The sequence below is a fragment of the Manis pentadactyla genome, chromosome 4, assembly GCF_030020395.1.
Source record: "Manis pentadactyla isolate mManPen7 chromosome 4, mManPen7.hap1, whole genome shotgun sequence".
NCBI lineage: Eukaryota > Metazoa > Chordata > Mammalia > Pholidota > Manidae > Manis > Manis pentadactyla.
In genome coordinates, this window is record NC_080022.1 from 122,988,380 (window position 1) to 123,015,895 (window position 27,516).

Consider the following 27,516-nt stretch of genomic DNA (forward strand, 5'->3'; position numbering starts at 1 on the left):
ATACTGCTCTAAATAGATTAAATAGCATAACAATAAAATAGTAATGGTGCAACTTGACTGGATCAACAGGGAAAATTTAAACATGGACTAAGCATTAAGTATAAGAGATTTCCTGTTCATTTTTTGAGGTATGTAGTGGTATGGTGGTATAAAAGACTTATTTTATGAGATGCATGCTTAGTATTTAAGGGTGAAGTATTATATCTGTAAATTACTTTCCAAGTGTTCAGTAAAATATATGGCAGAATGTTAACTTTTAAAGCTAAGTGGTGGATATACAGTTCATTTTATTATTTTTAACCTTTCTGTATATTTAACAGTTTTGTAATAAAAAGTTGTGGAAATAGGACTATCTGCTAAAAAACTTGAATGACACGTGGGTCAAACAACTGTAAAGGGAAAAATACGCAAATCTAGGATTCTCCATGATTATTATAAGGGCATTAATTGCTTCAGTCTATCAGCGAAGTCTTTATAAATGCATTATTTACAGAAAACACATAAAGGCAGGAAATACAAATTAATGCAAAGAAAGGTGCTATGGAATGGACTGCAATACTCCACACATACATTCCAGGACAAAAAAGTGTAAAGTTTGAAGTGGCATTATAAAAATTGCATCTTGGTTATTTTCTAACGTGACAACTACGGCATAAGCATAATTTGAGTATTACTGCAACCTGGAGACAGTCTGCACTTTGTGAAGGATAATTCCATGACAGCAAGATTAACCAATGTGAAGACAAGGGGAAGCAGTAACTTCTTAAAAACACTCAACAGGAAAGCCTTGAAGACGCTAGCACCCTAGGTCTTTCCTTTGGCACCTGTTTATAGGATGTTTATATAAACAGTAATGTCCAAATGAAGCTGTGTGGTCAAAACATGCTTAAACTAGTATTTATGGATCCAGAATTTTTATCAATTTTTCCTCAGCTCAGGAAAACTTCCTATACAAAGATATCCTCTGATATCCTTAGGAATATCCCCATTGTTAATATTTGGGGATTCTAAATCTTCATATTTAGGTGGTTCCTATTATCCAGTAGATGCCCAAAATTTGATAAATATTTCTTTGCATGGATGCACAAAAAATATTTTAAATTCTATCAATTTCACTCCATATCAGTTAATTCTACCTTATTACCCAACTCTGAATTTTTACTTATTTACTCATTAATTCAACCAACATATACTGAAGAAACAAAAGCAAGACAAAATCTCAGCTCTCAGAATATGGTCTTATATTCTGATAGTGGAATGCTACACACATTATAATAGCATTTCTACCTATTTGTTTGTATTTCTGCCATTTTCCTTTTATGTTTAACATCACAAGCTCAGTTATTTTTTAATGATTATTGTATCAATTTTTGTATCTGATCTTTTTCCAATGAATTTTTTCCCTGATACTGTAAGAAAAATCCCTATTTTACTTATATGTATAAAGGAGTACCAACTCCAATTATTCCTTTAAAATCAGTCACTGAGTTTCTTATGAACAGGCAGAATTTTGTTTTAATTCAGTTAGTTACTCTTATTTTCTTAGGTAAACAAGTCCAGTAACATTTCATGTTATAAGTTATCTGTTTTCTCTATCCTCATTGTTAAGTCTTCACCTTGACTTTTTTCCAACCTAATTTCTGCAGTGAACTCAAATCTACCTTTTACACTATTTAAAAAGCTGCTTTCAGTACTTCCCTGTCATGGGATATGGGGTAGCATTTGGCAACCACTTTAGTGAGTTTCTTATGCTCACTTCATGACACAGTAGTTAAGATCATGTCCTTTGTTATGGTTCACTATAGAGAGCTTTGTTGCTTAAATCAGCTGTGATTTCTAGCACTAAGAAGCTCTGAAAGAATCCAATTAGGAATGTTAGACACTGAGCACAGTAGGCACTCATGAAACATGTTTCAGTGGAAGAGGTGGACTTTCTACAGTAAAACAGTCACAGGGGAAGCTTAAGTTATGAATTTAGGAGTCAGGAAAAAAATGGAATTTTGTATTTTCTTTCAGGATGACAGATGTCAAAACTGAAACTAAGGCTATTTTAAAGATTAAGGTTGGGTGTTTAATTTTTAACCTGTTTAAATTTGTTCATGTCTAAGGATTATATATGTTAGTTTATTGGAACAATCTTTCACTAACCTCTTCCTTTAATAGTATTTCAGTATTTAAAGGAAAGTGTAAACAGTGGTGGTCACATAGAAATCCTTCAACCACTACTTCCAACTTTTTTTTTTTTGCAAACCTACTGGCTCCATGTGACTGTTTCGGCATATTAGGAAAAGGGAAGGGCATCCTTTATGTATTTAAGGCTTCAATACTGGGAAGAAATAAAGACCTGAAAGCAGCTTTTTCTTTTCAATTATCCCAGGATTCTCTCTAACGTGCAATCTCTACTTGATGGAAACTTTACCAAGTTTACATTCATAAGGCCTCATTAAGAACTGCTTGAAATACAAAAGAAGTTGATGAGTTACAGGTTTTTGAGTGCTCTTTTATAGGGTTTCTTCTGGAATGAACTAAACTGGTATCAAATAAGGGTTAAGAAATGAAGTTTTCTTAAATTTCACATTAAATGTAAATAGGTAATATCCACATTACTAATTCCAATACTTGTGCTGAGCAGTGTCTAAAGTACATTGCACTTCTTTTGAATGATGTTTTAACGCAGGGAGTACAAAATAAAGTTAAATGAGTAAGTTGTAAAACCTAAATGAAGTCTCCCATATCCATCATTTATGATGCTTGGCCCCTGTATGAACACGCTGATGTTGAATAAGGTTTGTACTCTGGGTGAAGCTTTTACCACATATACGGCATGCATAGGGCTTCTCTCCTGTGTGAATCCTCTGGTGTTGAATAAGGCATGTTCTCTGGCTAAAATCTTTATCACATTCATTACATTTATATGGTCTCTCTCCAGTATGAGTTCTCTGATGTTGATTAAGTGATGAGGAATAAATAAAAGCTTTCCCACATTCATTGCATTTATAGGGTTTCTCTCCAGTATGAATCCTTTGATGCTGAGTAAGATTTGCACCCTGTCTGTATGCCTTCCCACATATATTGCATTTAAAAGGTTTTTCTCCATTATGAATCCTTTGATGTTGAGTAAGGTGTACACTCTGGCTGAATGCTTTTCCACACACACTGCATTTATATGGTTTCTCGCCAGTATGTGTTCTGTGATGTTGAGTAAGGTTTGCACTCTGGCTGAAGGCTTTCCCACATATGTTACATATATAGGATTTCTCTCCAGTGTGAGTAGTCTGATGTTGAATAAGAGTTGAGGAATGAGCAAAGGCTTTTCCACATTCATTACATTTATAACACTTCTCTCCAGAATGAATTCTCTGATGTCGAATAAGGTAAGTACTCTGACTAAAAACTTTCCAACACTCGTTGCATTTATATGGTTTCTTTCCAGTGTGTATTTTTTGATGTTGAAGAAGGTGTGTACTCTGACTGAAAGTTTTCCCACATTCATTGCATATGTAAGGTTTTTCTCCAGTATGAACTCTCTGATGATTAATCAGTGAGGAACTGTGGCTGAAGGTTTTCCCGCATTCCAAGCACTTATAGGGTTTCTCCCCAGTATGAGTCCTTTGATGTATAGTAAGGTGTGCACGCTGACTGAAGTCTTTTCCACAGTCATCACATTTATAGGGCTTCTCTCCGGTATGAATTCTCTGATGTATAGTAAGGTGTGCACGCTGGCTGAAGGCTTTTCCACACTGGTGGCATTCATATGGTTTTTCTCCTGTATGCATTCTCTGATGTGCAATAAGGGATGAGATATGCCTAAATTCTTTTCCACACTCTTCACATTCATATGATTTCTCTTTGGCATGGCTACTTTGGTGTTTCAAGAGGGATGGGTATTTCCTAAACTTTTTCCCACACACATTACATTTGTAAGGCTTCTCTCCAGGAAGTATTTTTCTATGTACAATACCATATGAAACATGACTGAAGGTTGCTCTGCCTTTGTTATAAATACTTTTATTATCTGATTGGGCACCAAACTGTATAATTAGATTTGAATGCTTTTCGAAATCATTTCTGTATATATTATATTCACTATGACACACTTCTGTAGGATCATCTTCCTGTGAAAGGACTGACTTCAGCCTGAAATTTCTTTCATTATGGGGAATCTTCCAAAAGGTAGCTGTAGCTTGCTTCTCTAATCTGTCATCATAGTCATATGTTTCTTCCAATTTGATGGTCTGAGTTCCATCCTTTGTGGGTTTAGAAATATGTTTAACTGGAGTACACTCTTGGGCTTCTGTTTCCCGTTCTGAAATTAAAGAATATATAAAGTTTTCCTCCATTTGGAGAAAGAAAACTGCCCAAACAGAAACAAAATAGCAAACATGAATAAATGCTTAACCCATGGTTCTGGTGTCTTCCTAACATGACTCTTATAGCTTTGGAAAAGAATGAAATGGCATAAAAATAGACTGAACTGTTGAAAAAGGAGAGGGCCCTCACTCTTCATCATAGGCACAGAAAATAAAATCGGTTAGGTCAGGTGACAGAGCTAAGTGAGCTGAAAATACTGGAAGACAATGTGGGTTAACCTGGGATGGCTTCATGGGTTTAGATAGTGGCTCATAAAGTATGCATGCTAACTCCCATGACTCCTTTTTCCAGTATACTCTGCATAACCCTAAATATTATGAAAACATTTCATTAAATGCTCTCCATGCTTAAATATCTCTAGTAAATCTCATAACCTAAAGCAATAGTTCTCAAAGTACAAGTCCCCAAACTAGTGGCATAGGCATGACTGTCACCTAAGAATGTGTTAAATTATTAGGATCCACCTAGATGTGCTGAATCAGGAACTTAGGGGTGGGGTCGAGCAATCTGTTTCAGCCCCCACAGGTGGTTCTGAAGCACACTAAAGTTTGACCATCAGTGGCTTAAAGGAGAAAAATTAAAGAAATAAAAGTTCAAAATAACTCTGGCATTCAGTCCCAGAATAATCTAGCTTTTCCTATTCTATATATTCTATCAAACTTCACATTCAGCCTAAAGTTTAAAGTTTGTTATTCACATAACAAAACTACTTATTCAATCTTCTATGGGTACCATGCTGATTTTGGATTCTAGGCATTCTCTTAAGATAACTTATCCACTTACTAAAAAGAGATGTCTGTGGTCCAGCTCACATTTCTTTCTCCTTAGAGTCCTAAAGTCAGAATAGATTGAATCATATGAAATTGCCTTTTATGTAGGTCAGCATGGCTAAATATCAGTTTCATATGGTTCAACCTAGTATAATGTTGAGGCCATGACAAAACTTGGCCTTATATTGTTTCACGTTTTTGTACATTTATCATATTTCCAACTTAGATCAAACTCCAGAAACAGCTTACACTTCTTTTACATTTCCTTCGGAAAATGGCTTAAGACTGGATGCAGTGGCTGCTCAAATGAATTAGTAAAATAAATGGCAATAACTTGTTTTTAAAAGGTGAACCTAAATGAAAGCGTACATATACACACAAAAACAAACGAGCAAAACAAAAGAATTTCTGACCTCAAAACAGGCTGCAAAGGAAATGTGTATTTTTTGATGCCTATTATGTATGTTTCCAGCATGATGGTTTAAAACAAACAAGTTACATATCTTTCTCTGAAATCAGGTGGTAAAAATATAACCTGCAAGTATTAAAAATTATATAATGAAATTAATCAAATATCAGCTTATATTTGATAATATATCAAAAATTATATTGGATAGTTCAGAAATTTTTTAAGATGCAAATCAAAGTGGTTATAACTATAAGTATATCCGTTCAGTAGAATCATGTAGTCGTTAAAAATGACAGCTCTATCCATCAATAAAGGAGTCAACACCAGAGGTTAATGGAATATTAATACCTAATAAGAAAAGGTAGGTCTATGTACATTGATATGAAAAGGTGTGCAGGACACACTAAGTGGAAAAAGATACTTGTAAAGGAAGATCCTATCTATGTAAGGATATGCTGTATGTATTGGAGACAGACAGACAGACACACACATCAGACAGTCATAATCTAAGGGGATAAGATCCTGATAATGGATGAGAGGAGGGAGACACACATTTCATTTTGCTTCCCTGTACTGCCTGGATTTACAAACTACTTTTATTACTTTGATTGAAAAAAAAGTTGATGTTAGTTAATGCTTAGGAGTAATGTTAGATAAAAAAAAGCTGTACAACTAGCATGAAAACTCATTAGAATGACAAATATGAAAACATGAGATTTTAGGCTTTTAAAAAATTTCTAATTTTCAGTAAATTTGCTATAATTTTTTGTGATTTAGTACTAGAAATGTAGTTACATTAACTTCTATAAAAAATATTTTAAATCAACTTTATCAAACCAGGGTTTGTTATTCTCCCCTCCAAAATAATATTAGTAGATTATATAGGTAAGTGTATAGATACACAAAAAGATGAGATAGTGGCAAAAGCTGAGTTTAATTCTGATTCTATGTATAGAGTCAGTCTGTGGCAGACATATACCTGAAAAGGAAATAGTAAAGTTACATTTAACAAGCCTAAAGTAACAAGACTGAATGATGACCATGAGCTACAATAAACACATTTTTAAACCAGTTGGTTTATTGGGATTCAGAAACTGAGATCATTAAGCAGGGCATAAATATGTGTATATAACTAACCAGAAAGGATTGGTGAGAAGTAGTTTGAGTGTGTTGGTCAAAAGGACCAAAAGTCATATAATATTTCTATTAGATGAGATCAGTGTTGACTCAGGTAATCAAAGAAAGCTTCAGGAGGAGGTGTGATGTGAGTTGAACTTCAAAGAACAGTAGGTCCTGTATAAAATATAAGACATCAAAGTTCTGGGACACGAATGGTCACCAAAGACCATACTACTACTATGAGTTACCAGAGTTTCCATTTCCTGAAGTTATTATTACCAAAGGTTCAATTTATATATCTCTGAGCTGCTAAGAAAGAAATCCTCAAGAATCCAAAAATCAAGTAAAAGGAAGACAGGAAGTCAGCAAGAGTGAACTTGGATAGCTTCTAGATCTGGTTGGTGACCTTATGCTTCCACTTTGAGGGGGCATGGGGCCCAGGGGCCAGAAGACAAAACCTGGAGCCCTCAGGAATTATGAGAAAAATTAGCTTTTTAAGTAATACAATAATTACGATACCTAATGACCAGATAAAAACTTTTCAAATAAAGTGAAGCAGGTCACTCTAAAGTGGCATACTATATTGTCATTACTCTTTACATGGTTAGTGCTGTATTTCAGCATCAATTTTGGTAGATATATAAGAAGTCAGTGCCTTGAAAAGGCAACAGGAAAGCAAGATGCCAAAGAGCAGTGTGCTGCTTTTGTATTTGAAAGGAGATAGAATATATTTATGATCTATTTTTGCAATGAGAAATATAAGAAGGATAACCAGAAATGAATGAATATGATTACCTATAGGGAATGGATGGGAACAGGGCAGAAGGGTTGGGAATGTATACCTTTCTCATAGCTTTGACTTCTGAACCATGTCAGTGTTTTTGCATACTAAAAAATGTAAAATTAAATTCAAAAGAAAAAAGCAAAACAAAATTGAATACAAACAGAATCAAACTTAACTGTATCAAACAGGATAACCATAAGGAAAGAACTTTTAACCTAGTACTCTGTATACCCTTAGGGATATATTCTTAGCCAAGGACTTAGAAGAAAATTAGAATTTTACCTAGACAGTTTGTTATGGGTCATGATACTGATATAATACCGAAATAATTTTTTTCTGTATTACATGACAGAACAAATGAGTAAATATACTGGTTCTTGGGAACCAGGTCACTCATTGTAAGGGAAAGGAAATATAAATGGGATGATGCCCTTGTGGTGTTGGGATTTGAATTAGAGTTACCACTGTGAACTTATGATTAATAAACTTCATACATACATACATATACTTTCCAGCTCTGTCCACTGAACACATTAGAAGCAATGGTACCTACAGTAATGAGCACACTTACTGTCCTATTAGATTTCCTATTAAAATGAGCCAGGGTTTCTAGGAAAAATTCCAGGTCTAAAGGAGGCACAAAGGTGAGCCTAAAGAACATCTTATGCCAGAAAGACAGGCAATGCTCAGAGACTACTGGGGATATGTCTGAAGGATGCTAGACTTGGTCTGAAGGACTCCCACTGTCCAAATTTGTGACAATTGAGCATTAAAAACAAAAAGTTGGGATTAATGGACTAATAACATTGAATTAAAAAAATACCATTAGTCCAGTGACATGTACACATAAAAATGGGGTGGGAGGAGGAAGAGCTGTTCTTTACAGGAGAAAGCTATGGATCCTTTAGAAGAGATGACTGAATTAGACAACATTTTGCAACCAGCAACATAATAAAGGTTATCAGGGAATAGAATAGGCATGTGGCCTTTAAGTTTAATTCCACAGATCACCTACTAATTAAAAAAATGCACATTTAAAAAGGAGAGCCTGGTAAACAACACCTTCACCTAAATGAGCATCACCAGTCATGAAATTATCTGTAGAGGAAATCATACATCTATGAGTTTATTCACATAAGTATTTAATCTGGGGAAAAGAGATGGCAGAATAGGAAGGCAAGGCTGAAACCTCCCACAAACACACCAAGGAAGCAACTACAGCAAATAAAACTAAACCTGAAAATGACCTGAAGACTGCAGAACAGACCACCTACACCTGGGGAAGAGAAGACCACACAGAAAAGGGTAAGGTGGCAGAGCTGCGATTGAGCAGGACCCAAGCTGTTCCCCCATCCCAGCCCACAGGTGGGAGAGGAACGGACAAGGAAGTGGACAGGCACACATGAAATCTGCACACCTGGCCCCAGAGACGTGTTCTGGGAGCACAAATCCATATTGCATTGGGTTCTGATAAGTGGGACTGGACACCAGGGACGGTTGGAACACTGGGAGGCTGAGACTCCAGCTGCTCATGGAGGACAAGCATACTCCACCAGTCCCATGAGACACAAAGCAGAGGCAGCAGTTTGAAAGACTTGTCAGCAGTGGGAGGGGTATTGGGTGAAGGTTGAAAGGAGCTTCTCCGCAGGAGAAAGAGCAGGTAGATGATACCTCTACAGGCCTCCCTTGGCCCAACAAGTTAGGCACTCTCAGGAGTTGTGATTTGCATAATATGGAGTACCAGAAGTAGAAGAGAGAGACAAAGGGATAGAAAGTTGAAATAATTTGTTGAAAACTTCCCCAGTGTGGGGAAGGAAATAAGACACTCAGGTCATAGAAGCACATAGAGTGCCTAACAAAAGAAACTCTAGGAAAGACAAAACCGAGACATATAATAATTAAAATGACAAAGATTATGGATAAGTAGAGTATTGAAAACAGCCAGAGAGAGAAAAAAGATTAGTTATAAGGGAAACTCCATCATGCTATCCATCAGACTTAGCAGAAATTTTACAGGCCAGAAGGGAGTGGCATGAAATACTTAACAGAAACACAAAGACCTTCCATCAAGAATTCTCTACCCAGTGAGACTGTCCTTCATATTTGAGGGAGGGATTAAACAATTTCCTGATAAACAAATTCTCAAGCAATTTACAACCACTAAACAAGCACTACAGGACATGTTAAAGAGACTGCTGTAGAAAGAAATGTTCCTAAGGCTAAATTGTTTTCACTAGTGAAAGTAAACCCACGGTAAAGGTAGTAGACCAATTAATTGGCAAGCAAGTATGAAATAAGAAAAAAAAACAGTAGTAAGACCAATTATACACAGAAGCAGTCAAGGGATACACAAAAAGTGCAGATTATAACACCTAATACATAAAGTGTGGAGGAGGAGGAAGAAAAAAGTTGTTTTAGATTTTGTTTGAAACAGAGCAGTCATCAACTTAAAGACTGTCAAACAAGAAGCTACCCTTGAACCTTATGGTAACCACAAATCTAAAGCCTATAATAATAGATACACACAAAGAGGGATCTAATCACAACACTAAAGAAAACCAGCAAATAACGAGAAGAGTATGAGAGGAAGAAAGCAGCAGAGAGGAACTATAAAAACAACAGAAAACAATAAAATGGCAGTAAGTACATACCTATCAAGAATTACCTTAAATGTAAAGTGGACTGAATGCACCAATCAAAAGACACAGAGTGGTAGAGCAGATAAACAAGACCCATCTATATGCTCCCTACAAAAGATGTTATTTCATACCCAAAGATATACACACACTAAAAGTGAAGGGATGGAGAAAGTATTCCATGAAAATAATAGGGAGAAAAAAGCATGAGTAGCAGTACTTTTATCAGACAAATTAGATTTCAAAGCAAAATAATAAGAGACAAGGACATTACTTAATGGGGTCAGTCCAACAAGAAGATATATGTCTATGCACCCAACATAGGTGCACCTAAGTATGTAAAAAATACTAACAGAATTAAAGAGGGGGATAGAATGCAACACCTTCATTTTAGGAGACTTTAACACATGACTCACACCAATAGACACATCAGACAGAAAATAAATAAGAAAACAGGCATGGAACAACATTGTTTCAGATGGACTTAACAGATATCTACAGAATATTCCACCCAGAACAACAGGATACACATTCTTCTCAAGTGTACATGGAACATTCTCCAGAATAGATCACACACTAGGCCACAAAAAGAGCCTCAATAAATTAAAAAAGATTGACTTTGTATCAAGCAGCTTCTCAGACCGCAATAGTATGAAACTAGAAATAAAGTACACAAGGAAAACAAAAAATCCTACAAACACATGGGCTAATCAACATGCTTCTAAATAACCAATGGATCAATGAACAAATTAAAACATCAAGCAATGCATGGAGACAAATGAAAAAAAAATCAACAGTCCAAAATTTGGGGGATGCTGCAAAAGTAGTACTAAAAGGAAAGTACATAGCAATAACAGGCTTACCTCAAGAAACAAGAACAACCCCAAATGAACAGTCTAAAATCACAAAGAAACTAGAAAAAGAAAAACAAATGAAACCCAAAGTTAGATCAGAGCAGAAACAAATAAAAGAGAAGAATAAACAACAGAAAGAAAAATCAGTGAACCCAAGAGCTGATTCTTTGAGAAAATAAACAAAATGGATAAATCCCTAGCCAGATTTATCAAGGAAAGAAGAGTACACAAAGAAAATCAGAAATGAAGAAGGAATGGTCATGACAGATAACACAGAAATAGAATTATTAGAGAAATATTGTGAAAAATTATATGCCAATAAATTGGACAACATAGAAGAAACACATAAATTCCTGGAAAAATACAACCTCCCAAGACTGATCCAGGAAGAAACAGAAAATCTGAACAGACCAATTACCAGCAAGGAAATTGAATCGGTAATTTAAAAACTCCCCAAAACAAGTCCAGGTCCAGATGGCTTCACAAATGAGTTCTACAAACATTTAAAGTAGAGCTGATTCCCATCCTTAAAGTATTCCATGAGGTAGAAGAGGAGGGAATACTTCCAAACTCATTATATGAGGCCAAAATCACTCTAATACCAAAACCAAGTAAAGACACTAAAAAAAAAAAAAAGACACCAATATCCTTGATGAACATAGATACAAACATCCTCAACAAAATATTAGCAAACCAAATCCAAAATACATCAAAAGGGTCATCCATCATGACTAAATGGGATTCATTCCAGGAATGCAAGGATGGTATAATATTCATAAGTCAATCAGTATCATATACCACATTAACAAAAAGGATAAAAACCATATTATCATCTCAACAAATGCTGAAAATGCATTTGATAAAATTCAACATCCATTCATGGTAAACTTGCCACAAAATGGGTATAGAGAGTATGTACCTCAACATAATAAAGGCCATATCTACAAACCCAAAGCTAACATCATACTTAAAAGCAAAAAACTGAAAACTTTTCCTCTAAGATCAGGAACAAGGATGTCCACTCTCACCACTTTTATTCAACATAATACTAGAGGTCCTAGTCATGGCAGTCAGACAAGACAAAGAGATAAAAGGCACCCAAATTGGTAAGGAAGAAATTAAACTGTCACTATTCGTAGATGATATGATATTATATATAGAAAACCCTAAAGACTCCACCAAAAGACTAATAACTGGATTCAGCAAAGTTGCAGGATACAAAAGTAATACACAAAAATCTGTTAACGTTCCTATATACTAACAGTGAACTAGCAGAAAGAGAAATCAGGAAAACAATTCCATTTACAATTGTATCAAAAAGAATAAAATACTTAGGAATAAACCTAACCAAGGAGGGGAAAGACTTTACTCTGAAAACTGTATGACACACTTATAAGAGAAATTAAAGACACACATAAATGGAAATCTACCCTGTGCTCATGGATAGGAAGAATTAATATTGTCAAGATGTCCATACTGCCCAAAGCAATTTACTCAATGCAATTCCTATAAAAATACCAATAGCGTTTTTCAATGAACTAGAACAAATAGTTCTAAAATTAATATGGGACCACAAAGAACCCTGAACAGTAAAAGCAATTCTCAGAAGAACAAAGCTGGGGATTAGTGCCCCAATTTCAAGCTATACTACAAAGCTGCAGTAATCAGAACAGTATGGTACTGGCACAACAACAGACCCATGCATCAATGGAACGGAATAGAGAGATCAGCTATAAACCCACACATATGTGGTCAATTAATATACAATAAAGGAGCCATAAATATAAAATGGGGAAAAGACAGCCTCTTCAATAACCTGTGTTGGGAAAACTGGACAGCTACATGGCAGGAGAATGAAACTGGATTACTGCCTGACTCTAAACACAAAAGTAAACTCAAAATATATCAAAGACCTGAATGTAAATCATGAAACCAAAAGACTCTTAGAAAAAACAGGCAAAAATATCTCAAACATAATTATGAGCAATTTTTTCCTGGACACATCTTCTTGGGTAAGGGGAAAAAAGTAAAAAAGAACAAGTGGGACTTTATCAAACTAAAAGCTTCTGTACAGCAAAGGACACTATCAGCAGACAAAAAGGCAACCTACAGTATGGGAGAATATATTCATAAATGATTTATATGATAAGGGATTAATATCCAAAATATATAAAGAACTCAAATGCTTCAACAGCTAAAAAACAAATAACCCAATTAAAAAATGGGTGGAGAATCTGAATAGACATTTCTCCAATGAAGAAATCCAGATGGCCAACAGGCACATGAAAAGATGCTCCACATTGCTAATCATCAAAGAAATGCAAATAAAAACCACAATGAGATATCACCTCACATCAGTTAGAATGGCCACTATCCAAAAGATGAGATAAATAATGGGGAGGATGTGGAGAAATGAGAACCCTCCTACACTGTTGGTGGGAATGTAAATTGGTACAACTGCTGTGGAAAGCAGTATGGAGGTTCCTCAAAAAACTAAAAATAGAAATACCATGTGACTCAGTAATTTTATTCTGGGAATTTACCCAAAGAAAACAATCCCTGATTCAAAAAGATATATGCACCTCTAAGTTTGTCACTGCATTATTTATAATAGCCAAGATATGGAAGCAACCTAAGTGTCCATCAGTAGATGAATGTATAAAGAAGACGTACATATACACAATGGAATATTATTCAGTTGCAGAAATAAAAGAAATCCTGCCATTTGCAACAACAAGGATGGATGTAGATAGAGGGTATTAAGTTTAGTGAATCACGCCAGGTAGAGAAAGACAAATACCATATGATTTCACTTACTTGTGGAATATAAAAACAAAGTAAAACAGAATAAACAAAATAGTAGACTTATAGACACTGAGAAGTGACTGGTGGTTACCATGGGGGAGGGGTTGGGAGGGTGGGTATGGAGGGCAAGGGGGATAAAGGGGCACAAAAATTCTCAATCATAATACAAGTTGGTCATGGACAGTAATACAGCATGGAGAATATAGTCAAAGATTTTGTAACATCTTTATGTATTGACAGATAGTAACTACACTAGAGGGGGTGAGAATTAAAAAAAAAAAAACTTGGTCTGAATCTAATCATAAGGAAACAACCAGGCAATCTAGATGGCAGGTCATTCTAAAAAAAACCCTGGCCTGCATTGTTTAAAAAAAAGGCAGTATTGGAGGCAGAGCCAAGATGGCGGAGTGAGTAGAACAGTGGGAATCTCCTCCAAAAAACATATATATTTTTGAAAATACAACAAATACAACTATCCCTAAAAGAGAGACCAGAAGATACAGGACAACAGCCAGACTACATCCACACCCGCGAGAACCCAGCACCTCACAAAGGGGGAAGATACAAGCCCCGGCCTGGCAGGAACTGAGCACCCCTCACCCCAGCTCCCGGTGGGAGGAGGAGTCGGAGCAGGAGGGAGAGGGAGCCCAGGACTGCTAAATAGCCAGCCCTAGCCACCTGCACTGGGAGTGCAGACACACAGTGTGAGGAGTGCGGGAAACTAGCGAAACGGGAGAGTAAAACCTGTGAGCAGGTCCCTGCAGCCGGTGCCCCTGGGACAAAGAAAAGCGAGTGCTTTTTGAAAGCATAGCTGGACGGAAGCGTCCCGGGACACTTATCCCAGCAGCTGGGAATCCCGGGGAACTCTGGGCACCCTAACCCCCTGGGCAGCAGCTCTGAGACCCCTCACTGTGATAAACAGCTCCCGGCCAGTTCCCCCTCCAGCGTGGCCCCGCCATAGCAGAGCAGCAGCCTGAGGCTGGCCACGCCCACAGCAAGGGAGCTTCCTCCATAGAGGCCAGGCAAGAAACAGAGACCCAGTCTACGCGCAACTGCCCAACACAAGCCACTAGGGGTCGCCGTTGTCCCAGTAAAGAAAGACCAGGAGCAAGTGGAAAGGGTCTTGGTTCTCCCAGTTGACAGACGAGTCAACAGCATACCACTGCATCTATCAACATGAAAAGGCAGAAAAATTTGATCCAGACCAGACTAACCCAGACATCTTCTACATCCTCCCCTGAGAAGGAATCTGGGGAGACAGATTTAACCAATCTTCCTGAAAAATAATTCAAAGCAAAAGTCATAACCATGCTGATGGACTTGCAGAGAAATATGCAAGAACTAAGGAGGGAGAATACAGAAATAAAACAATCTCTGGAAGGACTTCAAAGCAGAACGGATGAGATGCAAGAGATCATTAATGGACTAGAAATCAGAGAACAGGAACTTAGAGAAGTTGACGCAGAGAGAGATAAAAGGATCTCCAAGAATGAAAGAATTATTAAGAGAACCGTGTGACCAACTGAAACAGAACAATATTTGCATTATAGGAGTAGCAGAAGAAGAAGAGACAGAAACAGGGATAGAAAGTGTTTTTGAAGAAATAATTGCTGAAAACTTCCCAAACTGGGGAAGGAAATGGCCTCTCAGACTACAGAAGCACACAGAACTCCCATGACAACGGACCCAAGGAGGGCAACACCAAGACACATAATAATTAAAATGGCAAAGATCAAAGACAAGGACAGAGTATTAAAGGCAGCCAGAGAGAGAAAAAAGGTCACCTACAAAGGAAAACCCATCAGGCTATCATCAGACTTCTCAACAGAAACCTTACAGGCCAGAAGAGAATGGCATATATTTAATGCCATGAAACAGAAGGTCCTTGAACCAACAATACTGTATCCAGCACGATTATCATTTAAATATGAAGGAGGGATTAAACAATTCCCAGACAAGCAAAAGTTGAGGGAATTTGCCTCTCACAAACCACCTCTAAGGGTGTCTTGGACTGCTCTAGATGGGAGCACTCCTAAAAAGAGCACAGAACAAAACACCCAACATATGAAGAATGGAGGAGGAATAAGAAGGGAGAGAAAGAAAGAATCATCAGACATTGTTTATAATAGCTCAATAAGTGAGTTAAGTTAGACAGTAAGATAGTAAAGAAGCTAACCTTGAACCTTTGGTAACCACAAACTTAAAGCCTACAATGGCAATAAGAACATATCTTTCAATAATCACCCTAAATGTAAATGGACTGAATGAACCAATCAAAAGACACAGAGTAATAGAATGGATAAAAAAGCAAGACCCATCTATATGCTGCTTACAAGAGACTCACCTCAAACCCAAAGACATGCACAGATTAAAAGTCAAGGGATGGAAAAAGATATTTCAGGCAAACAACAGCGAGAAAAAAGCAGGTATTGCAATACTAGTATGAGACAAAATAGACTTCAAAACAAAGAAAGTAACGAGATAAAGAAGGACATTACATAATGATATAGGGCTCAGTCCAACAAGAGGATATAACCATTATAAACATATATACACCCAATACAGGAGCACCAACATATGTGAAACAAATACTAACAGAAATAAAGGAGGAAATAGAATGCAATGCATTCATTTTAGGAGACTTCAACACACCACTCACTCCAAAGGACAGATCCACCAGGCAGAAAATAAGTAAGGACACAGAGGCACTGAACAACACACTAGAACAGATGGGCCTAATAGACATCTATAGAACTCTACATCCAAAAGCAACAGCATACACATTCTTCTCAAGTGCACATGGAACATTCTCCAGAATAGACCACATACTAGGCCACAAAAAGAGCCTCAGTAAATTCCAAAAGATTGAAATCCTACCAACCAACTTTTCAGACCACAAAGGTATAAAACTACAAATAAATTGTACAAAGAAAGCAAAAAGAATCACAAACACATGGAGGTTTAACAACATGCTCCTAAATAATCAATGGATCAACAAACAAATTAAAATGGAGATCCAGCAATATATGGAAACAAATAACAACAACAACACAAAGCCCCAACTTCTGTGGAACGCAGCGAAAGCAGTCTTAAGAGGAAAGTATATAGCAATCCAGGCATATTTAAAGAAGGAAGAACAATCCCAAATGAATAATCTAATGTCACAATTACCGAATTTGGAAAAAAGAAGAACAAATGAGGCCTAAGGTCAGCAGAAGGAGGGACATAATAAGATCAGAGAAGAAATAAATAAAATTGAGAAGAATAAAACAATAGAAAAAATCAATGAAACCAAGAGCTGTTTCTTCGAGAGAATAAACAAAATAGATAAGCCTCTAGCCAGACTTATTAAAAGAAAAAGAGAGTCAACATACCTCAACAGAATCAGAAACAAGAAAGGAAAAATCACGACGGACCCCACAGAAATACAGAGTTACTAGAGAATACTATGAAAACCTATATGCTAACAAGCTGGAAAACCTAGGATAAATGGACAACTTTATAGAAAAATACAACTTTCCAAGACTGACCCAGAAAGAAACAGAAAATCTAAACAGACCAATTGCCAGCAACGAAACTGAAGCTGTAATAAAAAAACTACCCAAGAACAAAACCCCCAGGCTAGATGGATTTACCTCGGAATTTTATCAGACATACAGAGAAGACATAATACCCATTATCCTTAAAGTTTTCCAAAAAATAGAAGAGGAGGGAATACTCCCAAACTCATTCTATGAAGCCAACATCACCCTAATATCAAAACCAGGCAAAGACCCCACCAAAAAAGAAAACTACAGACCAATATCTCTGATGAACGTAGATGCAAAAATACTCAACAAAATATTAGCAAACTGAATTCAAAAATACATCAAAAGGATCGTACACCATGACCAAGTGGGATTCATCCCAGGGATGCAAGGATGGTACAACATTCGAAAATCCATCAACATCATCACCACATCAACAAAAAGAAGCAGAAAAACCACATGATCATCTCCATAGATGCTGAAAAAGCATTTGACAAAATTCAATATCCATTCATGATAAAAACTCAACAAAATGGGTATAGAGGGCAAGTACCTCAACATAATAAAGGCCATATATGATAAACCGACAGCCAACATCATAATGAACAGCGAGAAGCTGAAAGCTTTTCCTCTGAGATTGGGAACAAGACAGGGATGCCCACTCTCTCCACTGTTATTCAACATAGTATTGGAGGTCCTAGCCATGGCAATCAGACAAAACAAAGAAATACAAGGAATTCAGATTGGTAAAGAAGTTAAGCTGTCATTACTTGCAGATGACATGATATTGTACATAAAAAACCCTGAAGACTCCACTCCAAAACTACTAGAACTAATATCAGAATTCAGCAAAGTTGCAGGATACAAAATTAACACACAGAAATCTGTGGCTTTCCTATACACTAACAATGAACTAATAGAGAAATCAGGAAAACAATTCCATTCACAATAGCATCAAAAAGAAGAAAGTACCTAGTAATAAACCTAACCAAGGAAGTGAAAGACTTATGCCCTGAAAACTATAAGACACTCTTAAGAGAAATTAAAGAGGTCACTAACAAATGGAAACTCATCCCATGCTCCTGGCTAGGAAGAATATTGTCAAAATGGCCATCCTGCCCAAAGCAATATAAAGATTCGATGCAATCCTTATCAAATTACCAACAGCATTCTTCAATGAACTGGAACAAATAGTTCAAAAATTCATATGGAAACACCAAAGACCCCAAATAGCTAAAGCAATCCTGAGAAGGAAGAATACAGTGGGGGGGGGGGATCTCACTCCCCAACTTCAAGCTCTACTACAAAGCCACATTAATCAAGACAGTTTGGTACTGGCACAAGAACAGAGCCACAGACCAATGGAACAGAAAAGAGACTCCAAACATTAACCCAAACATATATGGTCAATTAATATTCGATAAAGGAGCCATGGACATACAATGGGGAAATGACAGTCTCTTCAACAGATGGTGCTGGCAAAACTGGATAGCTACATGTAAGAGAATGAAACTGGATCACTGTCTAACCCCATACACAAAAGTAAATTCAAAATGGATCAAAGACTTGAATGTAAGTCATGAAACCATAAAACTCTCAGAAAAAAACATAGGCAAAAATCTCTTAGACATAAACATGAGTGACCTCTTCTTGAACATATCTCCCTGGGCAAGGGAAACAAAAGCAAAAATGAACAAGTGGGACTATATTAAGCTGAAAAGCTTCTGTACAGCAAAGGACACCATCAATAGAACAAAAAGGTATCCTACAGTATGGGAGAATATATTCATAAATGACAGATCCGATAAAGGCTTGACATCCAAAATATATTAAGAGCTCACGCACCTCAACAAACAAAAAGCAAATAATCCAATTAAAAAATGGGCAGAGGAGCTGAATAAGACAGTTCTCTAAAGAAGAAATTCAGATGGCCAACAGACACATGAAAAGATGCTCCACATCGCTTGTCATCAGAGAAATGCAAATTAAAACCACAATGAGATATCACCTCACACCAGTAAGGACGGCTACCATCCAAAAGACAAACAACAACAAATGCTGGCAAGGTTGTGGAGAAAGGGGAACCCTCCTACACTGCTGGTGGGAATGTAAATTAGTTCAACCATTGTGGAAAGCAGTAAGGAGGTTCTTTAAAATGCTCAAAATAGAAATACCATTTGACCCAGGAATTCCACTTCTAGGAATTTACCCTAAGAATGCAGCACTCCAGTTTGAAAAAGACAGATGCACCCTTATGTTTATTGCAGCACTATTTACAATAGCCAAGATATGGAAGCAACCTAAGTGTCCATCAGTAGATGAATGGATAAAGAAGATATGGTACATATACACAATGGAATATTATTCAGCCATAAGAAGAAAACAAATCCTACAATTTGCAACAACATGGATGGAGCTAGAGGGTATTATGCTCAGTGAAATAAGCCAGGCAGAGAAAGACAAGTGGCCAAATTATTTCACTCATCTGTCGAGTGTAAGAACAAAGAAAAACTGAAGGAACAAAACAGCAGCAGAAGCACAGAACCCACGAATGGACTAACAGTTACCAAAAGGAAAGGGACTGGGGATGATGGGTGGGAAGGGAGGGATAAGGGCGGGGAAAAAGAAAGGAGGCATTATGATTAGCATGTATAGTGTTGTGGGGGGAACGGGGAGGGCTGTACAACACAGAGAAGACAAGTGGTGATTATACAGCATCTTGCTATGCTGATGGACAGTGACTGTAGTGGGGTGTGTGTGGGGGACTTGGTGAGGGGGGAGCCTGGTAAACATAGTGTTCTTCATGTAATTGTAGATTAATGATAGCAAAAATAAAAAAAAACAAGAAAAAAAAGGCAGCATTATAAATGATTATAAAGAAGAGAGAGAAGAGAATGGAAAAGGCTGGGGAACAGTTCTGGATTAAAGGTGACTAAAGACAGGTTAACCAAGTTGTCTTGTGATTCCTGAATGGAGGTCCTGGATTGGGAAGAAAATCATCTATAAAGGAAATTTTGGAACAGTTGCGGGAATCTGAATATTGACTATACATTAGAGGACATTATTGTCTAGATGTCAAATATTTGGGGTGAGAGAGTGGTATACCTAAGAGCACTGGAAAGACAATGTTCATGCTCTTTGGAGATATTTGTGGAGATATTTAAGGGTGAGAGGTCATGATGCTTGCAATTAACTTTCAAATGGTTCAGTGCAAAAGCAAAATGTTGCATGTTTGTAAAGAGATAAAGCAAAAGTGGCTAAATGATTCCATGTAAAAAATACATAGGTGTTCAGGGTACTAATCCCACAACTTTTCTGTAGATTTGAAGTCTTTCAAAATGAAGTGGAGGATGAAAGGAATGGGAACAACCAAAATGTACATCAGAAGAGTTTCAATAAACCATGAGACACAATAAAAATTTGATGCAGATATTAAAGAAGAGAACAAGGAAGTCCTTTACATCCTCATCTGGAATACTTTTCCATATATACTTTTAAGAAAAAACAAAACAAAACTGCACAGGGTATGCTGCCATTTATATTAGAAAAGGGAGGAAAAATATTTTATATTGACTTTGTATACAAACAACTGAAAGAATAAACTAGAAACAAGTGATAGTGTCTGTGTATTAGGGAGATATAGGAACTGGGTGAATGACATACATAGGTGGAGGCTTTGTATATATCTGACTTTATATATTTTCAAATATTCTGAGTATGTTTCTAAATAGGAAATAAAGGAATGAGGGAAGTGGAAGCATGGAGCTACAGGGTTTTTTCAGTAAACAGAATAAACTTAAAAAGTTAAAGTTTGAAACTTAAGATTTTAGGGATAATTGTGCTTGCTTATATGTATATACAAGAAGTGAACAACGGCACAATGAAAGCCCCAGACAAAGCTCCGAGGGATGGGACCCAGGGGTCATGTAGAAAGACAAAATCAGACACAGTGGAAAGGTAGGACGATGATGTCTGGAAACCTCTTCCTGAAAATGGCCTCTGTAAGGAACTGAAGACAAAAGCTCAGAGAAATGCTGGGATGTCTTTTTTTTTTTTTTCATCTCTCATATTTATTGATCAAATGGTTGTTAACAACAATAAAATTCTGTATAGGGGAGTCAATGCTCAATGCACAATCATTAATCCACCCCAAGCCTAATTCTCGTCAGTCTCCAATCTTCTGAAGCATAACGAACAAGTTCTTACATGGAGAACAAATTCTTACATAGTGAATAAGTTCTTACATGGTGAACAGTACAAGGGCTGGGATGTCTTTATGGAGAGTGACTTGGCTATATTTTAAAGATACATCCCACTGTGCTTAGGCTCTTCCATGCAAACAATGTTACGTGTCAGTTATTCTCACCTGGACTAGGGCCTTCTAAGATTTCTTTTATCACCATCCATGGTTCTTCCAATAAGGGAATCACAGTTGGTCTGTACACTGTCAGTCCTGTTAAAGAGGGATATAAGTTTTATCCGGGAGATGAACAACATTCAAATTTTATTACCTGACTTCTATTTATCTGTGAGGACAGGCCTCTACAGGAAAACAATGGATCACAGACACGACCCAATAAGGGAATTAGGTCACTGTCCTTACAGAAGTAGAATAGAAAGTTCCTGCCACCTGGAGGACATATACACAGAGACAGTGGGGGGAGTAGACAATGGGCAAGGTGCAGTATTGGGTGGGAGCCCTGTGAAGCTGTGCATCACAGTTTGCAAGTATCTTTCACTTTAGAAAGCTTTTATTTGGGGAAAGGGAGTAGAACACAGCCATTTCTGTGCCTGAACGGGATGAGCACATTCATCTCTAGGCCCCATTCCTAGCAAAATACTTTAGAGGCCCAGCCGATTTTTAACAGTGGAGGAAAGATAAATACTTGGTGGGTATGCTGGGAGGTGGAATGGGCACAGATGACACTTACCCAGAGAAACCATGTTCCAATAGTTCTGTAGCGTCACAGTCTTGTACAGTTCCTTCTGCACAGGACGCATTAGCTTCCAGTCCTCCTGGGTGATATCCACAGCCACATCTTTGAATGTCATTGATTCCTAACACATTAAATGTAACTTAACTTGGCTCAAAAACTAGTAGGAAGGCGATGGTGGTAACACCAGGTATATATGTTGTGGGGGAAGCACCCAATTTTGAGCTTTAGTAAGACCATAAAAGTTACCTAGTCAAAACCCCCACCAAATGTACAGATGAGCACAGCTGACTGGCCATAAAGGGTGGTTTGAAAAGAAGGTAGGATTTATTGTTTTCAACTGGCACTAGTAGCTCCATCTTAAAAGAGAAAGGGTTTCACACAAAAGGCAGAGTTGATGGTTGTACTTTTAAAGCTTTGCCTTAACAGTAAATTCAATGCCTTATAATTTGAAGTTTTAAGATGTTTCTGTGCTCTATGATGAAATGCAGAGTCCTTCCTTCCTTGTTTAAATAAAACATACCAAAGTACACTATGGGATTTCTCTTTTTAAATTTTTGGTGTATCTATTATAGGCTTTAGGTTTGTGGTCACCAAAGGTTCAAGGATAGTGTCCTGACTATATAACAGTCTATATTAAGTTGCTGATTGCTCTATTTCAAACAATCTAAAAGTACTTCTTTTTCCTTTGTCCTCCACACTGTATTAGATGTCATAATCTGCACTTTTTAAAAATGTATGATTTTGTGTATAGTTGCTTTTACTAATATGTATTTTTTTAAATTTCACACTTGCTTGGCAAGTAATTGGTCTACTTTTACTGTGGCTTTATTTTCACTGGTGAAAACTATTTAGGCTTAAGAACATTTCCATATACAAAAGTCCCTTCAGCATATCTGTAATGCAGGTTCAGTGGTTATAAATTCCCCGAACCTTTATCTGGGAAATGTTTAATCTCTTTCAAATTTAAATGATAATTTCACTGAGTAGAGGATTCTTGGTTGAAGTTCCTTGTTTCAATACATTAGACATTTCATGCCACTCCCTTCTGAGTTTCTGCTGAGAAGTCTGTTGATAGCCTGACAAGGTTTCCTTTATAAGTGATCTTTTATCTCTCTTTGGCTGCTTTCAGTACTCTCTCTTTATCCTTAATCTTATCCTTTTTGTGTATAGTTGCTTTTACTTTTTGTTTTGTTTTAATTTCAAGATACATGTCTTGGTGTTATCTCCTGGAGTTCATTTTTTGGGGGCTGTGCTTTTATGACCTGATTGAGGAAGTTTTCAACAATTATTCCTTCAAAGAGACTTTCTATCCCTTTGTCTCTCTCTTCTCCTCTTCTGGTACCCCTATTATGCAAATAGTTTGTTTGGATTGGTCACACAGCTCTCGTATTCTTTCAAACCTAGATACTCTTTTTTTCTCTCTGTTCCTCAGTTCCGTTGTTTTTCTGTTCTCTAATTTCCATTTCATTGTCTCCTCTACTTGTAGCAATCTATTATTCATTCCCTCCATTGAATATTTCATTTCAGTTCCTGTATTCTTCAGCTCTGAGTGGCTTTTTCAGCAAAGTGCACTATTGAATGGCACTACTGAATGCATCCTTAGATACATCTTACAATCTGGTGAGTGTCCCTCTACAATTCTTTTGTTGAAAATATGTTCTTGATTACTCTTACATGCTTTTCAAATAAACTTTGTAATTTTCTTTAAAAAATTGTATTGGGATTTGTTTTTTCACAATTGAAATGTGAAAAATCACATTAAGTTTATAATTTAGGGAGAACTGACAGTTTAATGATATTCAAGGCTTCTTTCATGTCCTATAGAATGATGTAGGACACAAGGTACTACAAAATTTCTAGAATGTTTAGTCCTAGATATTTTTTAAATTATTGGAGGATAACACTGTGAATGAAATGTTTTATTTTATCTGTGTCTGATTTTGATATATATGTAAGAAATTTACTAATTTTTGTATGTCACTTTCTGTAGTAGTTGCCAAACTCAGATTTTCTATTATTGTTTCCAACAGTTTTCTTTTGATATTCGTAGGTTTTTTACATAAACAATCATATTATCTATAAATAATTTTACCCTGGTTACCAATTCCAGATCATGTATATTTTTATAGCAAACCTTTCTCTTAAGGCAGCCTGAAATAAAACAGACCCATGATCAACAGTAACACCACAGAATACATGGCCTTTAGTTATTTGGTATTAGCAAGTAGTGCTTATTGAGCACTTACTATAATCCACACTAACCACAAGTCTCAAAATGTTTAAGCCTTACATTCTAAAAGGTAAATTTTATTTATTAAGGTTGAATAACTCAGGCTAAGAGTGGTCAAATATCTTGCCCCAAATCACAGGTTCAGTGGTAGAACCAGAAACCAAACCTAATCCATCTGGCTGTGGAGGTCAATTCCTTAACCTCTATGCACCATTGCTGCCTAAAAATCAACACGGAGGTAAGGCATAGCAAGGGACGGCAATGGGAGTCCATTTCTTACACAGGGCCTTCACCTACCTTAACAGGCTGAGGTGACTTAAGGAGAAACTGATGCTTAGCTTATAGGTAGGCCTTTGAGGGCTCAAGTTACAGGAAAGAAAATGTCCTCACACACACATCTTTAAGAAGGCATTTAAAAATCACAGAAGAAACTAAAACTCACTTTGGTCACCAATTCATTTAACCACCCTGCCTGGAAAGCATGTCTTCCTTTCGGGTCTTCCTCTGGGGTCTCTTGGGAAAAGGCAGAGCTCTGAGGAGCAGCTACGGGAAAGAGAGAGACCATGATGGAGACAGTTCTGTTTGAGCAGCCTGAGTAACTCTTCACTACATAGATACCTACACTTTCTTAAAGTGAGAGGTCAGAAGGAAACCAAAAACGCAGTCCCATTTCAAAGAAGCGAGGCCTAGGCCTTCTCTTAAGATGTCAAGGCAGCCTTCAAAAACAGGTCTGCTCTAGGACTCAAGTACATGTACAAAATTCACAATTGCTACCAAATCCTCATGTGATGTAAATTTTCTGAGATTTCTCTTAAGCAAATGTTCTTTGGACCCTTTCCTGCCTTTTAGGAAGTATGATACTGTAAAATCCAATTCACGAAGCAAATGATTTATCAGTAGAATGGTTCAAACCTCTGTAGATAAACTTCCTGAGGGCTCACATGGTTAATTTGGTTGTAACTGGTCATCATTTTATGACACTAGATAACACGTGTCTGGTTTCCAGCAATCTGGAAGGGGAACCCATGCAGCATGGGGCTCATGGTAAAGCCTGTTCTTGCCCAGTGACTTTTCTCCCCAGTTTCTTTAAAGGGCTGCTCTCTGCTGCTCTGCATGTCTCCTCTAACCAATCAGGATCCTCCACTCTCTCCTCTACAATTCTCACCTTCCTCTTCTAGAATTTGAGTCAAATCCTCCACCAGAGTCACCACTTCCTCGCTGTTCTCTGGGTACTGGGACTTCACCCAAGTCCTAACCTCCCCAGGCAGGATGGTCAGGAATTGCTCCAGCACCAGCAGCTCGAGGATTTGTTCCTTTGAGCGAATCTCAGGCCTCAGCCACTTACGGCAGAGCTCTCGGAGTTGATTCAGTGCCTTTCGAGGACCAGCCAGGTCTGGATATGGAAAATTCCTAAAATTTTGTCGACAGGTCTCAGTGTTGCGTAAGAGTCTTGAAGCAAGGATTTCCTTCTCAACATTGTGGGGTCCACAATGAGCCTTATTTGGCTTCCACATTAGAAGGATTTGGGAGCGTGAAGAACTGGTCATCCTTTTGCATGGGGCTAACATTGCTACAGTCAGAAGAGTTGATCTGGCAATATCCTTTATTTCTCCAGTGGTAAGCCAATGGCCTTCAGTTTCATTCTAGAGCCACAAAGACATGAAGGGCTGCTGCAGTCAGGAGCAGAACAGAGTAAGGTAGTTACAAATGTGGAGCCCAGAACTTGCAGGGATGGTTAGAAGACCCTGAAACACAAGAATAGACCATAAGGTCAAGAATTCCTGGTGCTTTGCTATACACATACACAAATGAGAGAGACTACTCATTGTTCACAGATAAACACAGACTTTACCTTGGTCTCCCTCTCCTATATCCTTAAACTTGTAAGATAAACGCAGTCTGCGTCAGGCGGGGGTCGGGACTGCCACAAAAAAAAGTGGTAAGAGAAGCAAAGACTGGAATCACGAACGATACGACAGATCAAACTTCTTGTTGAAACAGAAATTAAACATTTTTTACAGGAAAAAAAGCTTCATTATTTTAGTCTTTGATGTTACATTAGCTGTAATGACTGAACTGGCTCTTGATAACAGAACAAATCTATTAGAACAAACTGGAAGAACTTAGTAAAGTGCCCAAGGTGCCCAAGGAAAAAGGGCGAGCCGTTTGTTTACCTGTTTGGTGTATTAACGCCAGTCTATTCGGGGTTTTTGCTGTCTGAGAGCCGGGGAGACTTAACGGTTAGACCGAAAAGAAGTAGAAGGTTGGTGTGATTCGAAACCCGTTACAGCTGCTACAGGAGACAAATCCATATGAATAAATGTGAAGCCCGGGCTCCCGAAGAAAACGTCAGAAGAGGCCTGACTCGGGGGGGCGGGAGACCGACACCACCTGCCCAAGAGCTCTAGCTCTGAGCTGTCTTCACCCTCAGGCGTGTAACCAAAGCCAGCTGTTTACCGGCTCTGCGGAGGAGAATGCGCCGGTCCCGCCCGTCGCCTCCCCCTTCCCGGTCCGGCCTCCCTAAGCCCTCCGCACGGAGGGTTGCGGCCAGCGAGGGCGTGGGGACCCGCTGACGCGCTGCGCTGCTACTGGGCCGCTCTCAGCAGCCTCCACCCGCGTTCGCTCTCTCCGCGGGCCGCGAGCACGGGCGCCCGCGCCTGTACCGGCTGCGGCTCGGGCCCCGTCCGCGCGGACACTCGCCCCGGCGCCCGCGACATCATTACCTGTCGCTGGGACCCAGCCGACGCGCAGCCGGAGCGGCCCGAAAGGCCCGGGGCAACAATGGCGGCGGGGGCACGGGCGCCTGCGTGGCGGGCTCAGCCACGCTCCGCGGAGGGGCTTTTGGCCCCGCCACTTCGCTTCCCCGGGAAGCAGAACGCGTCTCGGGGAGGAGCCGCACGTCCCAGCCCAGTTCTGAGAAACCGGGTCCGAAACCCACATCTAGGCTCCACCGCGACCTCGCCTCTGCGCCACTGCGCATGTGCGCAGTGAGAACGCTGCGCGCCCGCTGAGCCAATCGGAGGCCGCGCCCCGGCCCTCCCTCGCCAGGCCTAGTTCCTTGGACCTGTCTCCAT

General features: G+C 38.3%; 1 protein-coding gene across 6 annotated transcripts; it reads right to left on the bottom strand.

The window, feature by feature from the left end:
• Positions 1 to 469: 469 nt before the first annotated feature.
• On the bottom strand, positions 470 to 27,306 carry ZNF287 (zinc finger protein 287). 6 transcript variants are annotated; one of them, XM_057500826.1, is made up of 8 exons: positions 27,166 to 27,302; positions 26,617 to 26,732; positions 26,295 to 26,363; positions 25,608 to 26,187; positions 24,885 to 24,985; positions 22,207 to 22,333; positions 21,642 to 21,728; positions 470 to 4,306 (listed from the first exon to the last, which is right to left on the bottom strand). In XM_057500826.1, exons 4-8 carry the CDS (start codon positions 26,008 to 26,010, stop codon positions 2,739 to 2,741), a joined length of 2,286 nt encoding a protein of 761 aa, XP_057356809.1. In that variant the 5' UTR covers positions 26,011 to 26,187; positions 26,295 to 26,363; positions 26,617 to 26,732; positions 27,166 to 27,302; the 3' UTR covers positions 470 to 2,738. The 6 variants fall into 6 exon arrangements, with proteins under 6 accessions (XP_057356809.1, XP_057356807.1, XP_057356808.1 ...); XM_057500824.1 differs by having other exon boundaries at positions 26,617 to 26,735; positions 27,166 to 27,295; XM_057500825.1 differs by lacking the exon at positions 26,295 to 26,363 and having other exon boundaries at positions 26,617 to 26,735; positions 27,166 to 27,295.
• Between the last annotated feature and the right edge of the window lie 210 nt (positions 27,307 to 27,516).

Excerpts from the sequence above, each read along its gene's own strand:
- ZNF287 (XM_036920620.2), bottom strand. The coding sequence starts at position 26,010 with ATGTTAGCCCCATGCAAAAGGATGACCAGTTCTTCACGCTCCCAAATC. Across the intron at positions 24,986-25,607 it reads TCAAATTCTAGAAGAGGAAG|CTGCTCCTCAGAGCTCTGCC; the intron begins GTGAGAATTGTA and ends TCTTTCCCGTAG. Across the intron at positions 21,729-22,206 it reads TTGGAACATGGTTTCTCTGG|GACTGACAGTGTACAGACCA; the intron begins GTAAGTGTCATC and ends CCTCTTTAACAG.